General features: G+C 50.6%; 7 protein-coding genes across 7 annotated transcripts; all 7 read right to left on the reverse strand.

Moving 5' to 3' along the window:
• Window positions 1-9: 9 nt before the first annotated feature.
• N7515_009661 (uncharacterized protein) lies at window positions 10-249 on the reverse strand (the record flags this gene model as incomplete). The annotated part of the gene is made up of 1 exon (XM_056670404.1): window positions 10-249. One exon carries the CDS (start codon window positions 247-249, stop codon window positions 10-12), a length of 240 nt encoding a protein of 79 aa, XP_056516777.1.
• Window positions 250-978: 729 nt separating this feature from the next.
• Window positions 979-2,472, reverse strand: N7515_009662 (uncharacterized protein; the record flags this gene model as incomplete). The annotated part of the gene is made up of 3 exons (XM_056670405.1): window positions 979-1,148; window positions 1,215-2,093; window positions 2,145-2,472. 3 exons carry the CDS (start codon window positions 2,470-2,472, stop codon window positions 979-981), a joined length of 1,377 nt encoding a protein of 458 aa, XP_056516778.1.
• Window positions 2,473-2,898: 426 nt separating this feature from the next.
• On the reverse strand, window positions 2,899-4,130 carry N7515_009663 (DUF92 domain-containing protein; the record flags this gene model as incomplete). The annotated part of the gene is made up of 4 exons (XM_056670406.1): window positions 2,899-3,165; window positions 3,226-3,586; window positions 3,658-3,869; window positions 3,945-4,130. The coding sequence occupies 4 exons, from the start codon at window positions 4,128-4,130 to the stop codon at window positions 2,899-2,901; spliced, it is 1,026 nt and encodes a 341-aa protein (XP_056516779.1).
• A 589-nt stretch (window positions 4,131-4,719) lies between these two features.
• Window positions 4,720-7,689, reverse strand: xlnR (putative C6 transcription factor; the record flags this gene model as incomplete). The annotated part of the gene is made up of 4 exons (XM_056670407.1): window positions 4,720-4,863; window positions 4,918-6,903; window positions 6,963-7,204; window positions 7,266-7,689. 4 exons carry the CDS (start codon window positions 7,687-7,689, stop codon window positions 4,720-4,722), a joined length of 2,796 nt encoding a protein of 931 aa, XP_056516780.1.
• A 1,477-nt stretch (window positions 7,690-9,166) lies between these two features.
• N7515_009665 (DNA-directed RNA polymerase) lies at window positions 9,167-13,373 on the reverse strand (the record flags this gene model as incomplete). Its single annotated transcript, XM_056670408.1, has 2 exons — window positions 9,167-12,538; window positions 12,594-13,373. 2 exons carry the CDS (start codon window positions 13,371-13,373, stop codon window positions 9,167-9,169), a joined length of 4,152 nt encoding a protein of 1,383 aa, XP_056516781.1.
• A 641-nt stretch (window positions 13,374-14,014) lies between these two features.
• Window positions 14,015-15,110, reverse strand: N7515_009666 (uncharacterized protein; the record flags this gene model as incomplete). Its single annotated transcript, XM_056670409.1, has 3 exons — window positions 14,015-14,209; window positions 14,278-14,546; window positions 14,624-15,110. The coding sequence occupies 3 exons, from the start codon at window positions 15,108-15,110 to the stop codon at window positions 14,015-14,017; spliced, it is 951 nt and encodes a 316-aa protein (XP_056516782.1).
• Window positions 15,111-16,954: 1,844 nt separating this feature from the next.
• N7515_009667 (uncharacterized protein) lies at window positions 16,955-17,498 on the reverse strand (the record flags this gene model as incomplete). Its single annotated transcript, XM_056670410.1, has 3 exons — window positions 16,955-17,019; window positions 17,082-17,164; window positions 17,260-17,498. The coding sequence occupies 3 exons, from the start codon at window positions 17,496-17,498 to the stop codon at window positions 16,955-16,957; spliced, it is 387 nt and encodes a 128-aa protein (XP_056516783.1).
• Window positions 17,499-17,943: the final 445 nt, after the last annotated feature.

The following is a 17,943-nucleotide window of genomic DNA, read 5'->3' on the forward strand; positions in this document are numbered from 1 at the left end:
TCTTCACCCCTATCCATGCGCAAACCCCTGCTCCATCTCCCCCGGTGCCTTAGTATACACCGGAGCAGGGTGCTGCACAGGCGTATACGGCACCCACTGCTGTATATGCGGTGGAATGAATTTCTCTTCTTTCTCCTTTTTCTTGCGGTCCCGACGCATCTTGATTAGGAGTATAACGGCCACGATGATGACGACGAGGACGACGATGGGGATTATGATTGCTTTGAGGAGGAGCTTTATCAGACCCATTGCTGCAGAGCTGGGTGTGGATGGTGGACAGTCGTATCAGATGGAATGAATTGGTGACTGGTGTCTCCGAGGGGTAGAAGTAAATGATCTAGACAGATGAGGTTGGAAATGGATGGAGTGAGGCCTTATACCCTGGCTTACTCAAGGCCTGGTCTTCTTTGAGTTAGGCTATGGGAGTATAAGCATGGCACGGCGGTAAATGAGCATACTCCGTTGGAGTTTGAGTCCTGAGGGTATTAATTTGAGTATGGAGACACAAGACTGAGTAGTCGCTATTGGGTCCAGGGTTGCGCTTCCTCATATTATGGGGGTTAGGCTTTATTAGGCGCTGCGACTGTGATCAATCTTACATTAATCAAGCTTTGTTGTGCTTTGCGAGACGTGTTCGATACCGATGAGTGGCTTCTCTATAATTGGATCCTCGGGGCTGGGGTGTGTTACTTCACGCAACCGCCCTGTGTAAGGTAGGAAAGAACTGTGTTAAGATTCCTTGTTTCAATTAGAAAATGCGTACTGGATGACAGGAAATCAACTAGGACGGCCTAGTTAGTCGAAGCTATGGAAACCAGAAGAGTGAAGATGAGCGCAAATTTGATCCAGCAAGATAACCCGAGGGCTCGGGGCACAGAAGATGATGTATCCAACGTTGAAACCCGTTTCTGATCCAGGTCAAATCCCAAGTACACAATTTAAAGACATCCATGCCGTAGATGTCGTAAGTTGACAATCCTAAAAAGAGACGTGCTCAATAGTATCCCGACGGAGGATCTCAGCGTCTTCAGGCAGCAAGAAGCCATTCTGAATCTGCCTCTCGATAGCCTCGCCAGCCTGGCGTCGATAATTGCCAACCGTCTTGTAGCTCATCCACATGTGAACATCACTAAAAGGGACCTCAGTGTCTATAGACAATGATACAATTTGCGTCAGTCAACTTCGTGCACGTATCTAAAACATGAACGACTTACAGATATGCCAATGAGGATAGGACCTGGGAGCAACATCAATAATAGTTGCAGTGGGAACATCAGTATGGACAGTCCGGACGCCAGCAAGGGCATTTCCATGCAGGTCGCGCTGGATCTCCCAGTCTTCATTTACCACGATCCTGGCTCCTTGAGGCGGCTCAATGCCAGCTGTAATCCACTTGTCCATTGCTTCAAAGATAGCGTTGAAAACAAAAGACTTGGAGAAAGTGGTCCATTGAGTATTTGTAATCTCGATACCCGAGAGACGTGCCTTGTCGGCCATGGAGAGGTATCGAGTCTCGCGATGAGGCATTCCGGATACTTCGTAGAGTCGATAGTAGTCACTGTCATCGCGGCGTTGATACAAATCGTATTTCGCCCTCTCAAGCCACAAATTGTCTTTGAGGGCCAATAGTTCCGTTTCGCCTTGAATTTCAATGACCTTCGAGGGAGGTATGTCTGTAAGTCGGAGACCGCCGTCAGACTGACAGGGCAAAAAACCGTCAAACGGGCGTTTCCCAGCATTGAGACGCAGCGACTGTCCCTCCTCGATAAACTTCCTTGTCACATCTGCTGTCTGGCAAAGACCAGTCAATATAACCCGATTAGCCTCGATACCCATCTCACCCAATCGCAAAGCGTACGACGCAGCAGCGAGAATATCCATAGATTGCGTGGTTTCAGCCCACCACCTGAACTTGAACTGATAGTAATGCTCCCAGACTTCATAGCCGGCCACCCCATTCGGAATGTCATCCAGGAAATCCGACAAGCTCGCACAATCCATGAATATCATATCCTTGTATCGTTCCGGATCAACCTTTTTGATCTGGTCAAGTGCCGCGGGAGCCTGCGAATCCACTTGCAGCCACGCATGTCCTGTTCCGTTCATTAGCTTCGATACAATACTAGTTCACGGGGAAAGCCCACCATTGCGCATTAGCCAACGGTTGATTAGACTCCACATGCTTGTTCCACCCCAGATGTGAGATGGTTCCTCGACGACGAGGCCAGAAAACCGCTGGGGATCGGCCGGGCAACGAAGCAGGATGCGGGTGCAGAACCATTGTCCGCGAGCAATGCCGCCCATCATATACTCCCGGGTCACGTAGTTATAGACCGGAAGCAGACCATCCTGGGCGTCGTGCGTCACGATTTTCGACGTTTTAGTCTCGGGTAGAAAGGTAACAATCGGCTCGGTGATTCGTTCGGGGTCCCATCGGAACGTCAGCTCGTCTATGACCCCTTGGTCCAACATGTTTGCAAGTTTCTGAGCTGGATCAAAGATAAGGTCTTTATGTCAATTTCCCGTGCCTTACTTAGCGCCTTGGGGCCTTGCACGTGTGTAACACGTTGGACGTACTCACAAGCTAGGGCAGGTGATGGCACATGATGAATTTATCCACGTGCTGATGAAGACTTGGATGAGGAAGGGTCGTTGTGATGATGACAATGGAATAGAGGAGAGAACCTTGGGAAGAGTTAAAAGGCTGAGAGGCAGTGAAGAAGGAGAAAATAAATGCTACGATGTGTCGAAGTAGGAAGGAACGATGATGGCCGAGAAGAAACTTGAAAGGAAGGAGCGCACTTGGGATCATTGATGCCGGATTCTACACCATGAAAGTGGAAGTATGACAGACGTATATTGGTCTGATATTCTACCAACCCAAGAATATCTGCAGGTTCACGACAACAATTCGAATACATCCAACTCCCAGAACCACTGCGCAATTCCCATGGCGCCAACACTCATAGTCGCAGCCATGAGAAGATTGACGCCATTATTGTCTAGCCAGTCATGACCAGTCTCAACGCGACGGCTTTCGTGACCAGGCTCGATGGTGCTCGACGCTTGATTCCCTTGTGAAGAACTCGTGATAGCACTGCCAGTCGCTTTTTTAGTGCCGTCGGCAAATTTAATCGCCTTACCGGTTGAGGGATGGATCAAGACCTTGGAAATAAGAGATATTAGATCTCGTCAAAAGACCCAGAAGCGACATTGTGGACTCACCTTCCTGCCACCACTGCCCTCTACAACTTTCCCGGTCCTCTTATCAACGACACTCGCCTGCAAAAGTCCGCCAAGGATGCTGTCAAGCACACTGCCCAGCGTGCCCCAAAGTGTCATAGCAGCGGTCCACAGAGCCCGATCTTTGAATCCGGCGCTGGCACAGAATGGCAGGACCGCAGCAGATGTCACGGAAACAATGAACGAACCCAGAAGACCGGCTCCGAGACCGGCCGCAGTAACACCGCCATTTGTTCCCGGGGGCACGACACGGAAGTTTAGCGATGTGATGAGGCGAGGTTTGGACTTCGAAAGAATGCCAAGCTCGGAGGAGAAGGTATCCGCAGCGACCGCGGCGTAGTTCCTATAGAGAAAGAACCATGAGTTACGTGCCCAAGATAGTATTTGAATCAAAGATGGAGTGGGGTAACGCACGCTACGATCCCAACCATCAAGATATCGGCCGCATTTCGACCGAGCGAGAAGCACGATTCAGTGCCTGTTTTGGCCAGGACAATCGCATGAGCAATTGATAGTATAGTAGCAACCACGGAGTTTGCCAGGACTTGAATATGGTTCCGTGCGCCTTCGCCGCCTTCTGCGCCTGTTGCGGAGAGTGTCAAGCGTGCCTTGATATCATGTTTTACCTGTGATCGCGGGGGGGTCGTCAGCTGAGTCTTGGAAGGAAGGGGCATAGGGCTGATCCAATGCGGGAATCATACCTTTGTGGCTTTAGTGCCACCGAAATAAAATACTGCCAACAATGCAACTGGGGCCGACCACGGGTGGAGTGCGTGTGCTGACGCTGACAATCCCGCAACGACGAGGCCGAGCGGGGTAAGGGATTTGCGAGACCAAGCTCGATAGAGGAGCCCCCCGACAAGAGGAATGCCAATATATGGTTTCATTTTAAGCAGTTGAGCACCGTCCTGCAGGCCTGGATGGTGGTTGAAGTTGACGTAGCTCAAGAGGATCGGAGCTTGGGTGGGGCCCGAAATGAAGCATAATCACATGATCCGGCACGGCCGTGGTTTAACTCTGGGCTTACGGCTACATATCTCTCCCGATTGAGCCTATTCCATGTAGGGCCCGATCATCTTCCATCCAAGCCGTCGTGAGATGAGCGTAGGGCTTAGTAGTTTACGATATGATCTGCCTGAATATGGCAATATACAAGATACTGTTTGACCAATGTGGAGAGAAATGAGAGCTAACTGCTACACAGCCGCCGTCTACTGCGTACAAGGTTCACGGAAGTTCCCAGTGCCCACACATTTCAAGGAAGCCAAAACCAAATCATGTATAAAGTGAGAATGGTATATGCCGAGTCAATATACAGACAACCAAAAGATTGTGCGCCTTTTCACTCCTCTCGGGGTATGTCCAGAATCCAAGAAGTATAATAGTATACAGAGCGCAAATTGAATCAGAGTCAAGACAAAGAAAATACGTGAGTTGGACGGGTCCAAAGGTCGAGATGAGCAATGGCACGGTCTACTAGAGTGCGAGACCGCTGCCATCGCCGCTCCAGCGGTAAAGGGCTAGCACCTCACGCCTGCGTTGTTGCTGCTCGCCAAAGTCTTCAGGAACACGGCCGCGGACTTGGGCCAGAGCCGAGCGCATCACTTTTCGGAACGTTCGCTGCGAGAATATTAGCTTCTGTCAATCCAAGCCTTGATGTTAAATAGATCTTACCTGGTATTCAGTGTTCAAAGTAACGACACAAGCCTCATGGGCTCGTACGATTGTTTCGCACGCCCGAACAACACTGGGGCTAGCATCTCCTTGTAACTTATCTGCAGTCAAGAGCAGCAAGAAGCTACCTTGGAGAAGGTATATACCGAAGAAGAACGGCATGAAACTCAGATCTGGGTCGTATTCTAAGATATCTGAGGCCGCCTCAGCGGAGCTGACTGCATGACCCATGGCGGAGATGAATGAGTCCGAGGAGATCCAGAGATCATTGTCATCAAGCAGGTTGATTGGGTCCCACTTTCCAGCCAGAAGTATGTGGAGAACATGCATGATGTGGGTGCCATAGGCGACCACCATCTTCGTATGGACGATAGACTCGCTAACGTGGGATCCGACCGTGCTGCTCGACCGACCGGACGGACTGACGTGGTTGAGATTGGAGTTTTCCATGGCGGTGTCGGGCTCCCCAGCCAGTGCGAGAGAGTTTGTATAGCGAGCCTCGAATTCTTTCAAGCTCTGAGCGTAGATATCGAGTTGTCGGGTGATTTCCATGGCTTGGCTTTCCCATTCGCCGCTGTTGCGGAAATAAAGACCGAAGCGTGGATGATTTCGGGCATGCTGCAGATCCACGATCTCGCCCAGAATGGACATCAACGGTAAGAAGTATCCAAACATGCTATGCCCAGTGCATTCATAAGAAGGGCCGGCACGGCGGTAATTGACAGACGAAAAGTCGCCCGCTTGCCATATATCATCGTTCATCGGTTGTAACAAGCTCTCGCACTCTTTGTCCAGTAGCGTTAATGGGCGGTTGTAACAGAGCGCCAGATGACGATCGGTGGCATACAGAAGCCACCAGATCCGACGGCGCTCCTCGCGTTCTTCCTCTGTGAGATTTACCACAGTATTTCCGGGGCCGTGGCCCATTAAGGAAGATGGTTGCCTGTTGTTGCCATTCACGTCAATGTCCCCATCGCCATCCATTTCGCCATCTTGACGAGCTGTCGTGTTTGGCGGTAATTCACGGCCGAGTTTGAGCTCCCGCGCAAGAGACCAGGCAGCTGTCCACCATCGCATACTTGCAGCCTTATATTCGCTAGCGGAGACGACAGTCGCCAAGTGAACATACGTCGCAACGTCATCAACCGCACCAGTGGCACTGCTCTGAGCACCCAATTGATCCATAGAGACCCCGAAGCCACCGAGAGCGACCCCGTTAATCACCATGTTCGCTGGGTAATTGGGTGATGCTTCCCCAGTGGCAGGCCCATGAATCAATGGCCGGAGCAGACCAATCGTCAGCTCCAATAGCTTCTGGCAGACTCGGCCTCGGGCTGACGGGGGCGATGTCAAGAATGCAGCCTCGCTCGTTTGCGCAGCGACCCACAACATACTGGCAAGGAGGCCAGGACTGCACGGTCGCGGCTTCGTGGGATGTAAAAACGATTGCTTGCGGAAGACGTAACCAACCACATACGGCGACGATGGAGAAAGACGCGAGGAAGAAGAGCTGGTGAAATAGACGTCGAGGAGATCACAGGCGAGAGATTGAGGGATGATAGAGACAATGTGTGGTAGGACGGGTTGCAAAACGGGGTATCTCAATGGACTGGAGAATGGAGGCATGCTGAAGGAGGGGAAATTAGCTGGTGAAGGGGACGGCAATGGCAACCAGCTTGGTGACTGCGCTGGGGGAGAGAAACCCATAAAAGAGGCGGTTGGGTTGTCGGTCGGATTGCCAAGGCGAAACTGATTCATCGAAGTCGGATTTGCATCTTGTGAATTCATCAAAGGATATGCACCATCGTGGTAACCTGTGCCATACCCCTGAGATTGGAGCATTGACCCAGGAGATCGAGGATTCCCAGTCGCGTTTTGCATGATCTGTATGGAGCGCATATCGGGAACGGACATCGACGGTCGGTGAGCTTCATGCATCCCTGCATAATTGGGAAATGGCATGCCAGCCATGTTGGGACCCATCTGCTGTTGATGGGGAGTCTGAACGGGGGTTGATTTTGGCGCATCGCTGTTAAACCGGCCACCTCCCCGTTGTGCGATCGGGATTGTGCGCCTTCGGCCAAAGTGCGCGCGGCGTCGAAGGCAGGGTCGTAATTTTCATTTGATTCGTGCATAGATTGTCCATTCGAGGATTGTCTCTTGGTATGCGCCATGTTTTCGTTGCCACCGACGTCGCTGTCGGTAATGACGCTGGCAGCTATGTCTTTTTTGGACGCTTTGCCGCGCTTCTTGCGCTCACGGGCGTACTCACAGCTGAGTCCGAACTCTGTGGGTGTGTTAGTTCAACCGATGCGCAAAGTGAGAGAAAATCCATTGCAATATCCTACCAACACAATGCGCACAGGGGTTTTGTCCATCACACTTGGTTCGCAATTGGTTGCACTGGTCGCAGGCCCGGCTGATTCTCCGACGGACCGGGGTTGCAGAGGAATTTTTGCGAATTGCAGAGCGCGCCTCGGCAAGGGAATCGCGCCGTTCTGGATCCTTAAGACCTGAATTGGAACCGTTTTGTTCGCTATAGAGGATGTGCTGAGAGTGCTGCGACGTCTTGGAGTCGGTGAGAGAGTTGCTGGGGTCGGTCGGGGCGTTGGAAGCTGCACCGGCTTCACGAGCTAACTGGAGCTGCTCCAGCGCATACTGCGACCCCTCTGCAAGCGTATCCAGTCCCGGAGTCTGGGATTGTGTCATTCGTTTGGATTGAGACGAAAAAGGAGAGTAAATGGTGGAGGATTGGAGGGAGGGCATCGACATGCTTCTCCGAGGAGGAGGGATCAGGACTACGGCGACATAGAGGGACAGATCAAGGGGATCTATACTCTCTAGTCATCCGACCAGAGATGAGAAATAAGAAGGGGCCAAAATTGATGCAAAGCTTGTATCAAGTCCGAACAGCCCGGCAGAAGGATCAAGAGAGAAACGCCCCCGGGGAGGCGACTTTTTTCCTGGGGGCGGGACCCGAGCCAAAAGCTTAGTTTTCACAACGTCGAAGGGCCAAGCAGGTGATTCCAGAGACCAGGTGATATGATATATCAATAAATTGGGGTAAAAGCGTCGAAGATCGCAACAGGAGATATGAAGATCAGAAGATCTGGGGAAGTTGGTCGCATAAAGGCGGGGGAGAAAGAACGGGCACGTGGTGTAGCTTCAGGAGAGTTGGGATGAGATGGGGATGAGACTAGTCAGGTCTATTCACACTATTCTACTACAGTAATAATCATCGTACGGAGTACGGACTACGGAGTCAGTCATCCAGATATCCCCGGGGAACCAAATCAACCAATTCTGCAGGGTTCAAAAAAATACTGCAGAGACCCCCTTTTCGCCCCTTCGCTTATATGACCATATCCACCTTCCCCTCTTCGAACAATATCCTAGTCAAGTATGACTAGTTGACTACTGTATGAATACCTTGTCCTTGACAGGGATTGGAGGGTGAGAAATGGGGACTGGACAATGAGAGGACTCCGGACCGGAGCCCCTCGTCTGGCCGGTCTCGTACCCCAGATTTAACCCGGAAGAAGGAGGACCAAGCACATTAGGTACCGGGGGGGGATGTATCCGGATATAGTATTAGTAGCGATGGATACATTTGGGCTCGTACCGGCAGATCAGAGTGGCAAAGTGCCGAATTTCAGCTTGGGGTTATTCCGATGCCTATGGAGAGTATCAAGATGGGTGAACCTCCTCAATTATTGTCTGTGTAGGCATCTCGATCTGAGAATGTAGGTACACTTTTATGACATACATCAACAGGCAGCCAAGGATGTAAAGAGATTAAAGGGATTAATTCGTCAGGCCATCTCCCTTGGGGAATTTTGCCTAAATGCAACGTTGGGGCACCAATCCGGGTATTTAGTCTAGAGCCGTTATGGGACTAGGGGATGGTACTGCGAACTACTACCTAATGCCTGCAGGTAAAATCTAGGGTACTGTAGGGTTGTCAGTGAAGGTCATATTCGTACAGGGCTATATATGCATGAGTCAGTTCTTTTGGCTTCTCAACTCCCACACTCGCCGTCCAACATGCGTAATATACAAATGCAAACAAATGCAACCAATCCAGCCATGGAAAATATATACAAAAATTAAAAGTCAGTTAATGAAGCCAGATGTGACGCGTCAAACACCGTTGTGGAGATGACCAAATGAAGAGATTTTTAAACAAAATGTCAAAGACATGACGCCGGCGGAATGCGATGACACCCCAAAAAACAGGGAGAGGGGACAATCACGAGAAGAAGTATTTGCTGTCGCGGATTCGGGTCAAGTCCCAGTCGCCCTTTTTGGGAACCGGGCGGAAAGTAAGAGGCATCCAGAGCCAGGTAGTGTTCTCTCGCTTGCTCTTGTACTTTCGGGGGCTCTTGCCCTGCTGAACTGGGTCGACCTCTTCAGGCTCGTCGATCTGCCCTAAGACCTCATCAGGGCTATCGTCGACCGTACAATCTTGCAGCTCTGACTTCGAGATTGGCTTCCCGTCAAACATCTCAAGGTCGCCCACCAGGCTCTGGATGGCAGGATCGTTGACGTCCATTGTATCTGAGACCACTGACCGTTCCAGAGCTGATACATCTTCCGGGACGTGTCCGATTGCGTTGCGGCCCATGGTTTTGAACGCAGTCAGGTCCTCAGATGTACCGCCCAACTCCTCAAAGATACTGCCGGCTGTCACCATAGCGCGACCCGCGGCCTGATCTTCTGGATCCTCAGATGCAAGGAGTGTCTGGCGTCGGTGTTCGTTAACCAACTCTTGGAGTCTGGTGAGCCGATGCTTGGAACGGTACGCATGGATTTTCCGACCAAATTCGGTGGTGCGGGAGACCCTGGCCAGGAAGAGATTCCTACCATACCGCACCTTAAATTCAGCGCCAAGACGCCCGATAATGTCATCGGAATGCATACGAACAAAGGCATCTCGAAGGATGTGGTTCATCCGGTCGACATCAGCGGCATGAGTCCAGAACGAGTCGTGAACAGCGGAGAATGTAAGGCCCGCTTCATGGCATGCATTGGCAGACAAGATCATATGAGTGGCATCAAGAGAATGGATGAAATTTGGCGGGAAGGCCTGAAGCTGTTTGCGTTGGGTCACAACGTCGTCGGCGCTGGGATCAACGATACTGATATCCTGCAAGCTGGTGTGGACTCGGCGGGATTTGCGCGTGCGATATGGCTGGACGACTGGGAGACCAAGTGGGGTGGTCCAAATCACAGTCGACCGGAAGGACTTTTCTGGATCGCTCGTCGTCGTCGTACCGCCTTCGTTGCGTCTTTTCGCATTTTGCTTCAAATCCATTGCATTCTGCGTTAGCTCCTCGATTTGTTCAGGTGTCAAGGACTGTGTGATGCGGTGGGCACTGTCGCCAAGCCAATATTGAATCTCATGAGCTCCATTGAACATGGTTCCGAGAGCGCCGAAGATTTGCTGGGAGATATAGTGCGATGCTTGGTTCCTCTGGCGAATATCAAGCTCAGGCATATAGTCGATGAGCTGTCTTTTGACCTGTCTCATAGCTCCCAAGAAGGTCACACCGTAGACATTAGTCATAACCGTTTGCTTCACAATCTTTCTGGTAAGTCTGCCATCGAGAAGTTTGGCCAACGGATCGCCTTTAGCCGCGTCCCGCGCAATAGCCTCTTTGACGAAATCGCAAACACCCGTATAGACGTCCGAAGGGCGATCAGAGGGCTCAAGATTGACCTGCTGGGCGCCAACCTTGTCACCACCCAGGGCAGCGTAGTGCTGAAGACCGTTGCATGAGCCATCTTGATGGATTGGAAGGTGAGAGATATATTCAGTGGGGTCGGGGAGCTGCATAGCGTTGCGTAGTTCGCAACACGCTGCCAAAAGCTGCCACGGGTCCTCGGCCTGGAGCCACCATCGTCGTCCGTGGAGCCCCGTGTTGGCAGAGTCAATGATCTCGTCCAAATGGTCCATAGTGAATTGCTCTCGTTCAGACATGCTCGCTTTATCAAATCCATACAAATTTGCGATTTGAATTTTCAGCCAACGCAAACCAGCTGCCCCAAGTGCTTTTCCCTTGTCGAAGAGTAGCAGACCACGCGCGTTGTCAGCTCCCATCTGATTGAGGTAAGGGGGAAGAGGGTAAGCTCTTCCGCGGAAGTCCATGTTGTGTGGTAGATAGAAGACCTCTTTCCGGAACGCTCGCGCCACCTCCAGTTGGAAGTTCTGGAAGCACCGAACGGAGTGGTATCCAGAGCGGATGTTCTCGATTTCACGCATCTTCTGGTGCCATTCTCTCTGGGTTTGATGGTCGGCATCTCGATCCAAGGGTGCTGGCACCGGCAGGTCCGGTTCGAGGGGCGCGATTTTCGCCACGGCCCCTCCGTCATTCCAAGCCTCGAGCATCACATCAAACACCTGCTGATTGATCTTCCAACCCGTGCCGCCAAGAACATCAAGACCCGCTCGAATCTCCTTAAGCCCATCCTCCTGCATGACAGCTTTGATATAGGCTGGTTGCAGAAGTTCACCAGGAGTAGTGCGCACTAGGTTGGATTCGTAAATGGTATATCCGCCTTGTCTCGGCCCGGTCCATGGCTTGGGCTTGCAAACCATAGGAAGGTGGCGGGCCAAGAGCTCAGCAGGCGGCTCTTTGGCAACAACCTTCACAAGGTGGGGGTGTAAGTGGACGAGGCCAGCACGTCTTCCAAAGTGGATCTGATAAGCATGCTGAAAGGCCGGCTGAAGAGTGCAGGTTTTCTTATCAGTCGCAGGGTCCTTCGTCCAAACCGGAACTTTTGCGGATTCGTGCAACATGCCCATCAAGACACCACCCACTCTGACTTGTGCGCGCGATCCCCAAACTACGGATTCAGTGCTTGCAGTGACCTGTTCAACGAGCTTTTTCCAGCGCATCCGACCGTCCTTGTCCTTGCGGTTGGCAAGAACCGTCTTCAAGGCGCTGACACGTTTTGGATCGATTGCCTTAGCTTTCTTGAGATAATCGTCCGCAATGACCTCGTCCTGCACTTCCCTTCCAATTACGGAAGCGATGTTGGAGAGCCTGAGTCCCTTGTCCATACCTTCACGACTGAAGCAAGCCATCACAGACATGATGGCAACAGCAGCTAACCGCTCAGCATCGAGAGCTCTCAAGAAAACACCATATTCACAGCGATCCCTTTGCTCAGTGCTGAGGACAGGGCGGTTAAGTGCGTCCTGAACAAGCTCCAACTCCTTCTTGATTCTAGCCACGAGGTCTGTGTGCCACTGGCTCATGATTGAGCTGATTTTGTTCGAATCGGTAGAGGCTGTCAAGCCAGACTTTTGCTTTTTGGCAGTTTCCGCGCGCCAACGCTCGAGAGCTGAAGAGAGACTGTCGGCCTCGAGTCGCTTTTGTCGCAACTCTGCAAGTAGCTTCGTTTTTTCTTCTTCGGTGCCCTGGAAATCTGGGGGTAACTGCACTTCAGCATTACCCGAGAAGAGTGACAAGGAGTCTCTCAATGATTTCAACCCAGATCCATGCACATCAGCAGCTTGTACCTCAGGGACATCATCAATGGCGGGGGCTGTCGCTTCGGTGGAATCGGGAAACTCCATGTACTTGGAAACCAAGTTTAGTGAATCGGAGGAGCAGATCTAGATTAGGGGGATCAGCATAGACCCGGCATAGATATTAGGAAGACAAGCTCACCTTAGACAGTTCACCGACATCTGCGTCTTCGAGAATCTCAATGCCGACAAGCTCTTCCTCCACGTGTGCGATTTGGGCAAGTTCCCAATACCGACGCACAGTCCTATCGCGTTTCGCACCGTGAAGCATGCGCAGCGACATCCGGATCATGATCGCGAAAGTTATCGCATCTGGTGTGACGCCACCGGCAGGCATATCCACTTCGACCCATTTTTGTAGCGGCAGGACCATACTGTGATCGCGATTCAGGATCATGTGGGAGACCATAGTTTTCAGGTAGCGATTATGCATAGCAAGATATTCCTGCGAACCCGGCGGATGGTAATGTCCGAGACGATTGATCAAGGAAGCGGCGCGCTCGAAATGCCCAACCTTTAACGAGACCTCCAGGTTGGCCCTCATCTCTCTCTCGTCGCCACCGATACCGTGCCTCCTGCGAAAAATTTTTGATTGTGATAATGGTGTTGTGTCAAGGACGACTAGAGATGATGCGTCGAAGCTTTCGAAAGGCATGTACATGAAAGAGTCGGAGAGCTCCGGAGAATGATCGTCAAAATCAATGCTGGAGTGCTCGGCGGCCGTAGCAAGATGACGCTCTGATTGAGGAGACAACTTATGCGGACGATCGTGAACCGAAGTGCTTGATACACTCAAAAGCGGCGTTCGGTTGCTAGAACACGAATTAAAGCGTGCTATGGACAGATGAACCGTTGATCGGAAAGCCTGAGCCTTCCGCAAGTGAAGTAACCCATTATTTTGACGAGCCACGCGCGATAACATGGCGCATCAATATGGATTCCTCGGGGTCTGAATCCGAGAACCGAAGGCTGAAGGCGAGGAGGGAAGGTAGGCGTAGGAGCGAGGATATATTAAGGGTAGATTATAAGCGTGTTGTAGGCATTCAATGAGGATGGCCGTCCAAAAAACAGAAGACGGCGATAATGGATGTAGAACGGAATCAAGCGACTTGTCCGTTATGAAAACCGGATGATGATCGCGTTGATACGCTGTCCTCCAAACCTCGACCGAACTGAAAAATAAAGAAAGAAGAAAAACGGAAGGCGAAAAGAATGTCTCGCGAGAGAAAGGGGATTACTTGACCTGTCGAGATAAAACAGAGACGGCAGAAAAAAAGAGCAATGCACGTGACCTTATCCGACCCCTAATCGTGATTGGCGGAGAGTTCTTTGGGTGGCGATCCCTGAAGGCGCGGGTGCGTCCGCGACCGCCGCGTAGCAATTTCCGGCTACTTGACGTGTTTCAGTGCTACGAACTTGAAGATACTACATGCATAACAGTAAAGTGAATCAGTTGCAAGTCGTGAACTTTGAAAGACTCTAGAGCCATGATCAACTGTCGCTCGATGATTCGTTGAAGAAGTGATTGTTTAATATGGTACACCGTTCTCTTTAGTTACTGGTCTATTGACCATCTCGTTGCCTTCGACGATTTTCCTTCATGGCCCAGCCAGTCAGGTCAGGACGAGCAGGATCAATCCTGGGGGCGCTCATTCTATCGAGGTAATCTTCGGACTCAATGTTTGATGATAAGGGCTCGAGGTTCTCGGTGTCCTTGTGAATCATGTAGCTTTCATATGTGAGCCATGATTCCTCAGTCTGAGAACGGTCAAAGTCAGTAAGTACAAATAGAAGTTATCACACATCTTGTGGGAGAAGTCACGTACCTCGGCGTCAACCCAGTTATATGTTTTCCATTTCTCATCCTGCATTTGCTTAAGGAGATCCAGATTGCTGGCATTTGTGGCTGCTTCACTATCCTCAGCGGCCTTGACCTTAATATCAATTGCACGGGCTTCAGTCTCAGTAGAGCGCTCCTCGTCGTCCTTTTTACCACGGCCACCCTTTCCTTTTGGTAATTCGTCCAAAGCATCCAAGTGGTGTAGGTTAGGGTGGAATTGGACAAGTGACGTGACAGGCGAAAGATGCAAATTCTCTAATCAACGAGACGTTAGCTTTTGCCAGAGGGAAGGAAAAGTGTTCCCCGAATGCGTTTGAGTGGGCTCCACGTACTATCCGTAAAGGTGCCCAGCATGTAGACTGGATCGCCTTCTTCAGCAGGCTTGATCCGTCCTCCAAGTGACTGCACTCGCAGCAATGATGCCGAATCCACAGCTCTCTTGTTATCCATTATTTCGACGTCCCCATTTGCTTCCATCTTGACTCTCCCACCTGCAGCTGCAGTACCACTTCCGGCAGAGAAGCCACCCGCCATACCGAAGGCGCCCCCATCGCGAGCAGAACGACTCTTCTGTACTGCATCCCCGTAGCGCATGCCCTTGTTCACATCATAGTTCTCACGGGTGCTGATGGGGACTTCGACTTCAACCAAACCGGTTCGATGTTTCATTCGAAGTTGTAACGGTCGCTGATTATGTTGGTCATTATAGGGACGGTCATGCTCTCGATCGACGTATTGAAAAACAAAGCGACTGATATCGGAATCAGTGAGGAGGACATCGTAGGAGGCTACTACAGGGTCGTCATCCGAACGTGTCATGGTGGAGTAATGAAGAATTGGTTCGGTGACCGGTCTTAGCAAGTTGAGAATGAGCAAATATGAACCAAGCAAAGACAGGAAAGTCCCAATGATTCTGTAAAGAATTCCGGAGATAATGATTGACAACTTTTTTTTATCGAAATTCATTGGCGGGAATGCGGCAGAAAGAAAGATGTCCGTGCGTTAGTGGCCCACCGCTTTGTGGGAAAAACCTAAATGGGTCCATCCCTTTCCCCTTTCTCTTCTTTTTTTTCTTCTTCGGGGACCTCTGAATTATACTGAGAGAGAAATCATGCTATCCTCCCTCTCACCATAAAGTACTCTTCATTGACGTCGAGCCTCAGCCTCCGTCACCATCCAGCATGCCAATCACCCCTCGATGCCTTCCTAGCGTGAGAGACGCACCCCCTGCTCAAATTCTACTATCTTTCATCGACTGTTGTCAACCCAATCCTCAACCTTGACCCCAACCGGCTGCCATGACATGAGTTGATCAGACTCGAAACATTCACGCCAATTGTTGTGACACTTTACGTTACAATCGAAACTCGCGGCTCCTTTTCAGTAAGGCAGTCAGCTCGAACAGAAACCAGTCGACAATAGATGCCCAAAAAGTGGGGCCAGTCGCAGATTTTGGGAAGTGTAGAAACCTGATGGAGGTATTCTCATTCCACACGATGAACAGACCAACGATCGGTCACGAAACACGCGGTTACCTTGATACAGGCGCAACCAGAAACAGAAACCAGTCGACTTTCCCCGACGGGATCGTCGCAACGATTTGGGACATCAGGGCCTCCTTGCCGGGGGAGGTGGATTTGTCCCACGGGACTCCGGTTCCTTGACAACAGGTCACATTGACCAGATGGAAAATAATTGCCTTTTTCCTTGACATGTGCCGGCATCTTGATGGTGTCGGTTTTCCGTTCATGAATACCATGACGAGATAGGGCCAAATATGACGGATCTCTCCCTCACGATTCATGCATCCGGCCTGGGAGCTCTGGGTTGAGTGGTTGGTGCGATGACAGTTGGTGGAAATGGTCGGGTCTGAGCAGGATTTAAATACCATTAGTTAGACAGCTCCAGATCTTTTTGGTCTGCACGTCAATTGAGTTGTTTCGCTAAATCTCTATTTTTCGTCCCTAGGGACTAGTAGCCAGCTTGTCCTTTGTAGTGTATGTTTACTGCTGATGGGCTCAAACATCCCATGCGCACAGAGACACACCTTCGTTATTCCTGGGCACCCAGTTGTGACACATCATGTTTACCTCGGGAGCACTCGACTTATGAAAAACATCCACCTCGGCTCTCTCTCTAGCCCGGCCGCAAGGTATGGGCATATAGGTACCTGAAGACGGCATTTGTTCCAGCATGCCCTTTTGCGTACGTACAATTCGAAGCCATTGAGGTGTTTCTGAGCAGCTGTACCAGCTGTTAAGTTAGACCACCTTCAATGGAATGGCCCCAATATGCGATATTCATGGAGTAGAACCCCTGGAACTAGAGCCGACTCCAATCTATGCCACCCTTGATAGGTACGTAGACAATCCATGTAACTCTACCTAGTACCTCTTTGAAGCTAATGGGATCTTTCCCAGAAGTATAATAGAAGTGATTCATTTCCAATAACTAGGTTGAGTCAATCCTAATCCCAATCTCATAAATCATCAAAGCCGAATACACAAACGCGAAACTCCTAATCACATAACTATGCGAAGCCCATAAAACTAAATAAAACACCATAGTAGCACGTTAGCCAAGGCCCAAAAAGAATAAGAAAACCCCGAATTCATCTGCCCATCGCGTCCATTCCAGCCGTACGCGTTCCTCAAGTTTCAACATCAGCCAGCACCAGCACCGAGGGTAATGGCAGCATGACAGGCCAAAATAAAACCATACCAACCATCTATAAACCGTGAGCAGAGGACACGAACACCTGGGACAAAGCCCCAGAAAATTTCCACAAACCTGATCGTTCCTCCTCATCCGGAAACTCATCGATCTCATTCAGGGCAGTCTTGTCCTCGGGAGACGCCGTTTGTCGCGGGTGTCTGCATGAATAACTTCAGATTAGTTACCCCGCGCGAAAAAGATCAGGCAACACATAGTATATGTATGCCTAGCTTTGTAGGTTGTATGTACATACCGATCTCTGCCCCAGAAGTAAAACCAAGCAACGAACCCCATGGCAGTAATACCAAATAGGATGATGGTCACGGCCGAAAGTAGCCATTTATCCCGGGACTCGCGAGAGAGGTCTGTTAGTTTGAAGGAATTATGTCGCTCTGGTGTTGTCTCGGTACAGGTGCGGCTCCACGTCCAGTTCACGGCGCATTGGTACCCGAAGCGAGCTGCGTCGCGGATTATCCTCGGGATGGGCACCATTTTCGTTTCGGCCGCGACTTGTTTCGAGTGCGCGGCCGAGAGATGGGTATGCGCGTTGGACTTTCCAGTGATGGAGTAGAAGGGGGGTTTCTGATATTGTTGACTCGTCGGGACCTTGGAACGGGAGCAGTGAAGTGATGAATGAGGGAGAGTGATTGATGGCTTTTGTCTGAGACTCGATGGTGACTGGTTTTAATTTGATGTCAGATCAGGCTTTGTTGTAGTTTGTATTTATCATGTAAGGGAATTGAGAGAAAAAAAGAAAGAGAAGGAGAGATGGTTGGGGTTGTTATGTCTGAAGAAGATGGAGACTGCCTGAGGAGCAAACAAACATTCAACATCCAACATCCTAACTAGGGAAGTATAAGAGATATGCGTGAAACCTTTATTATGCAGGACATTGATCAAACACATAGGCAGTTCCAAATATAGGTGTCCTCACATT

This window comes from Penicillium bovifimosum (genome assembly GCF_028826915.1).
Source record: "Penicillium bovifimosum strain IBT 22155 chromosome Unknown utg000008l_segment0_segment0, whole genome shotgun sequence".
Lineage (NCBI taxonomy): Eukaryota > Fungi > Ascomycota > Eurotiomycetes > Eurotiales > Aspergillaceae > Penicillium > Penicillium bovifimosum.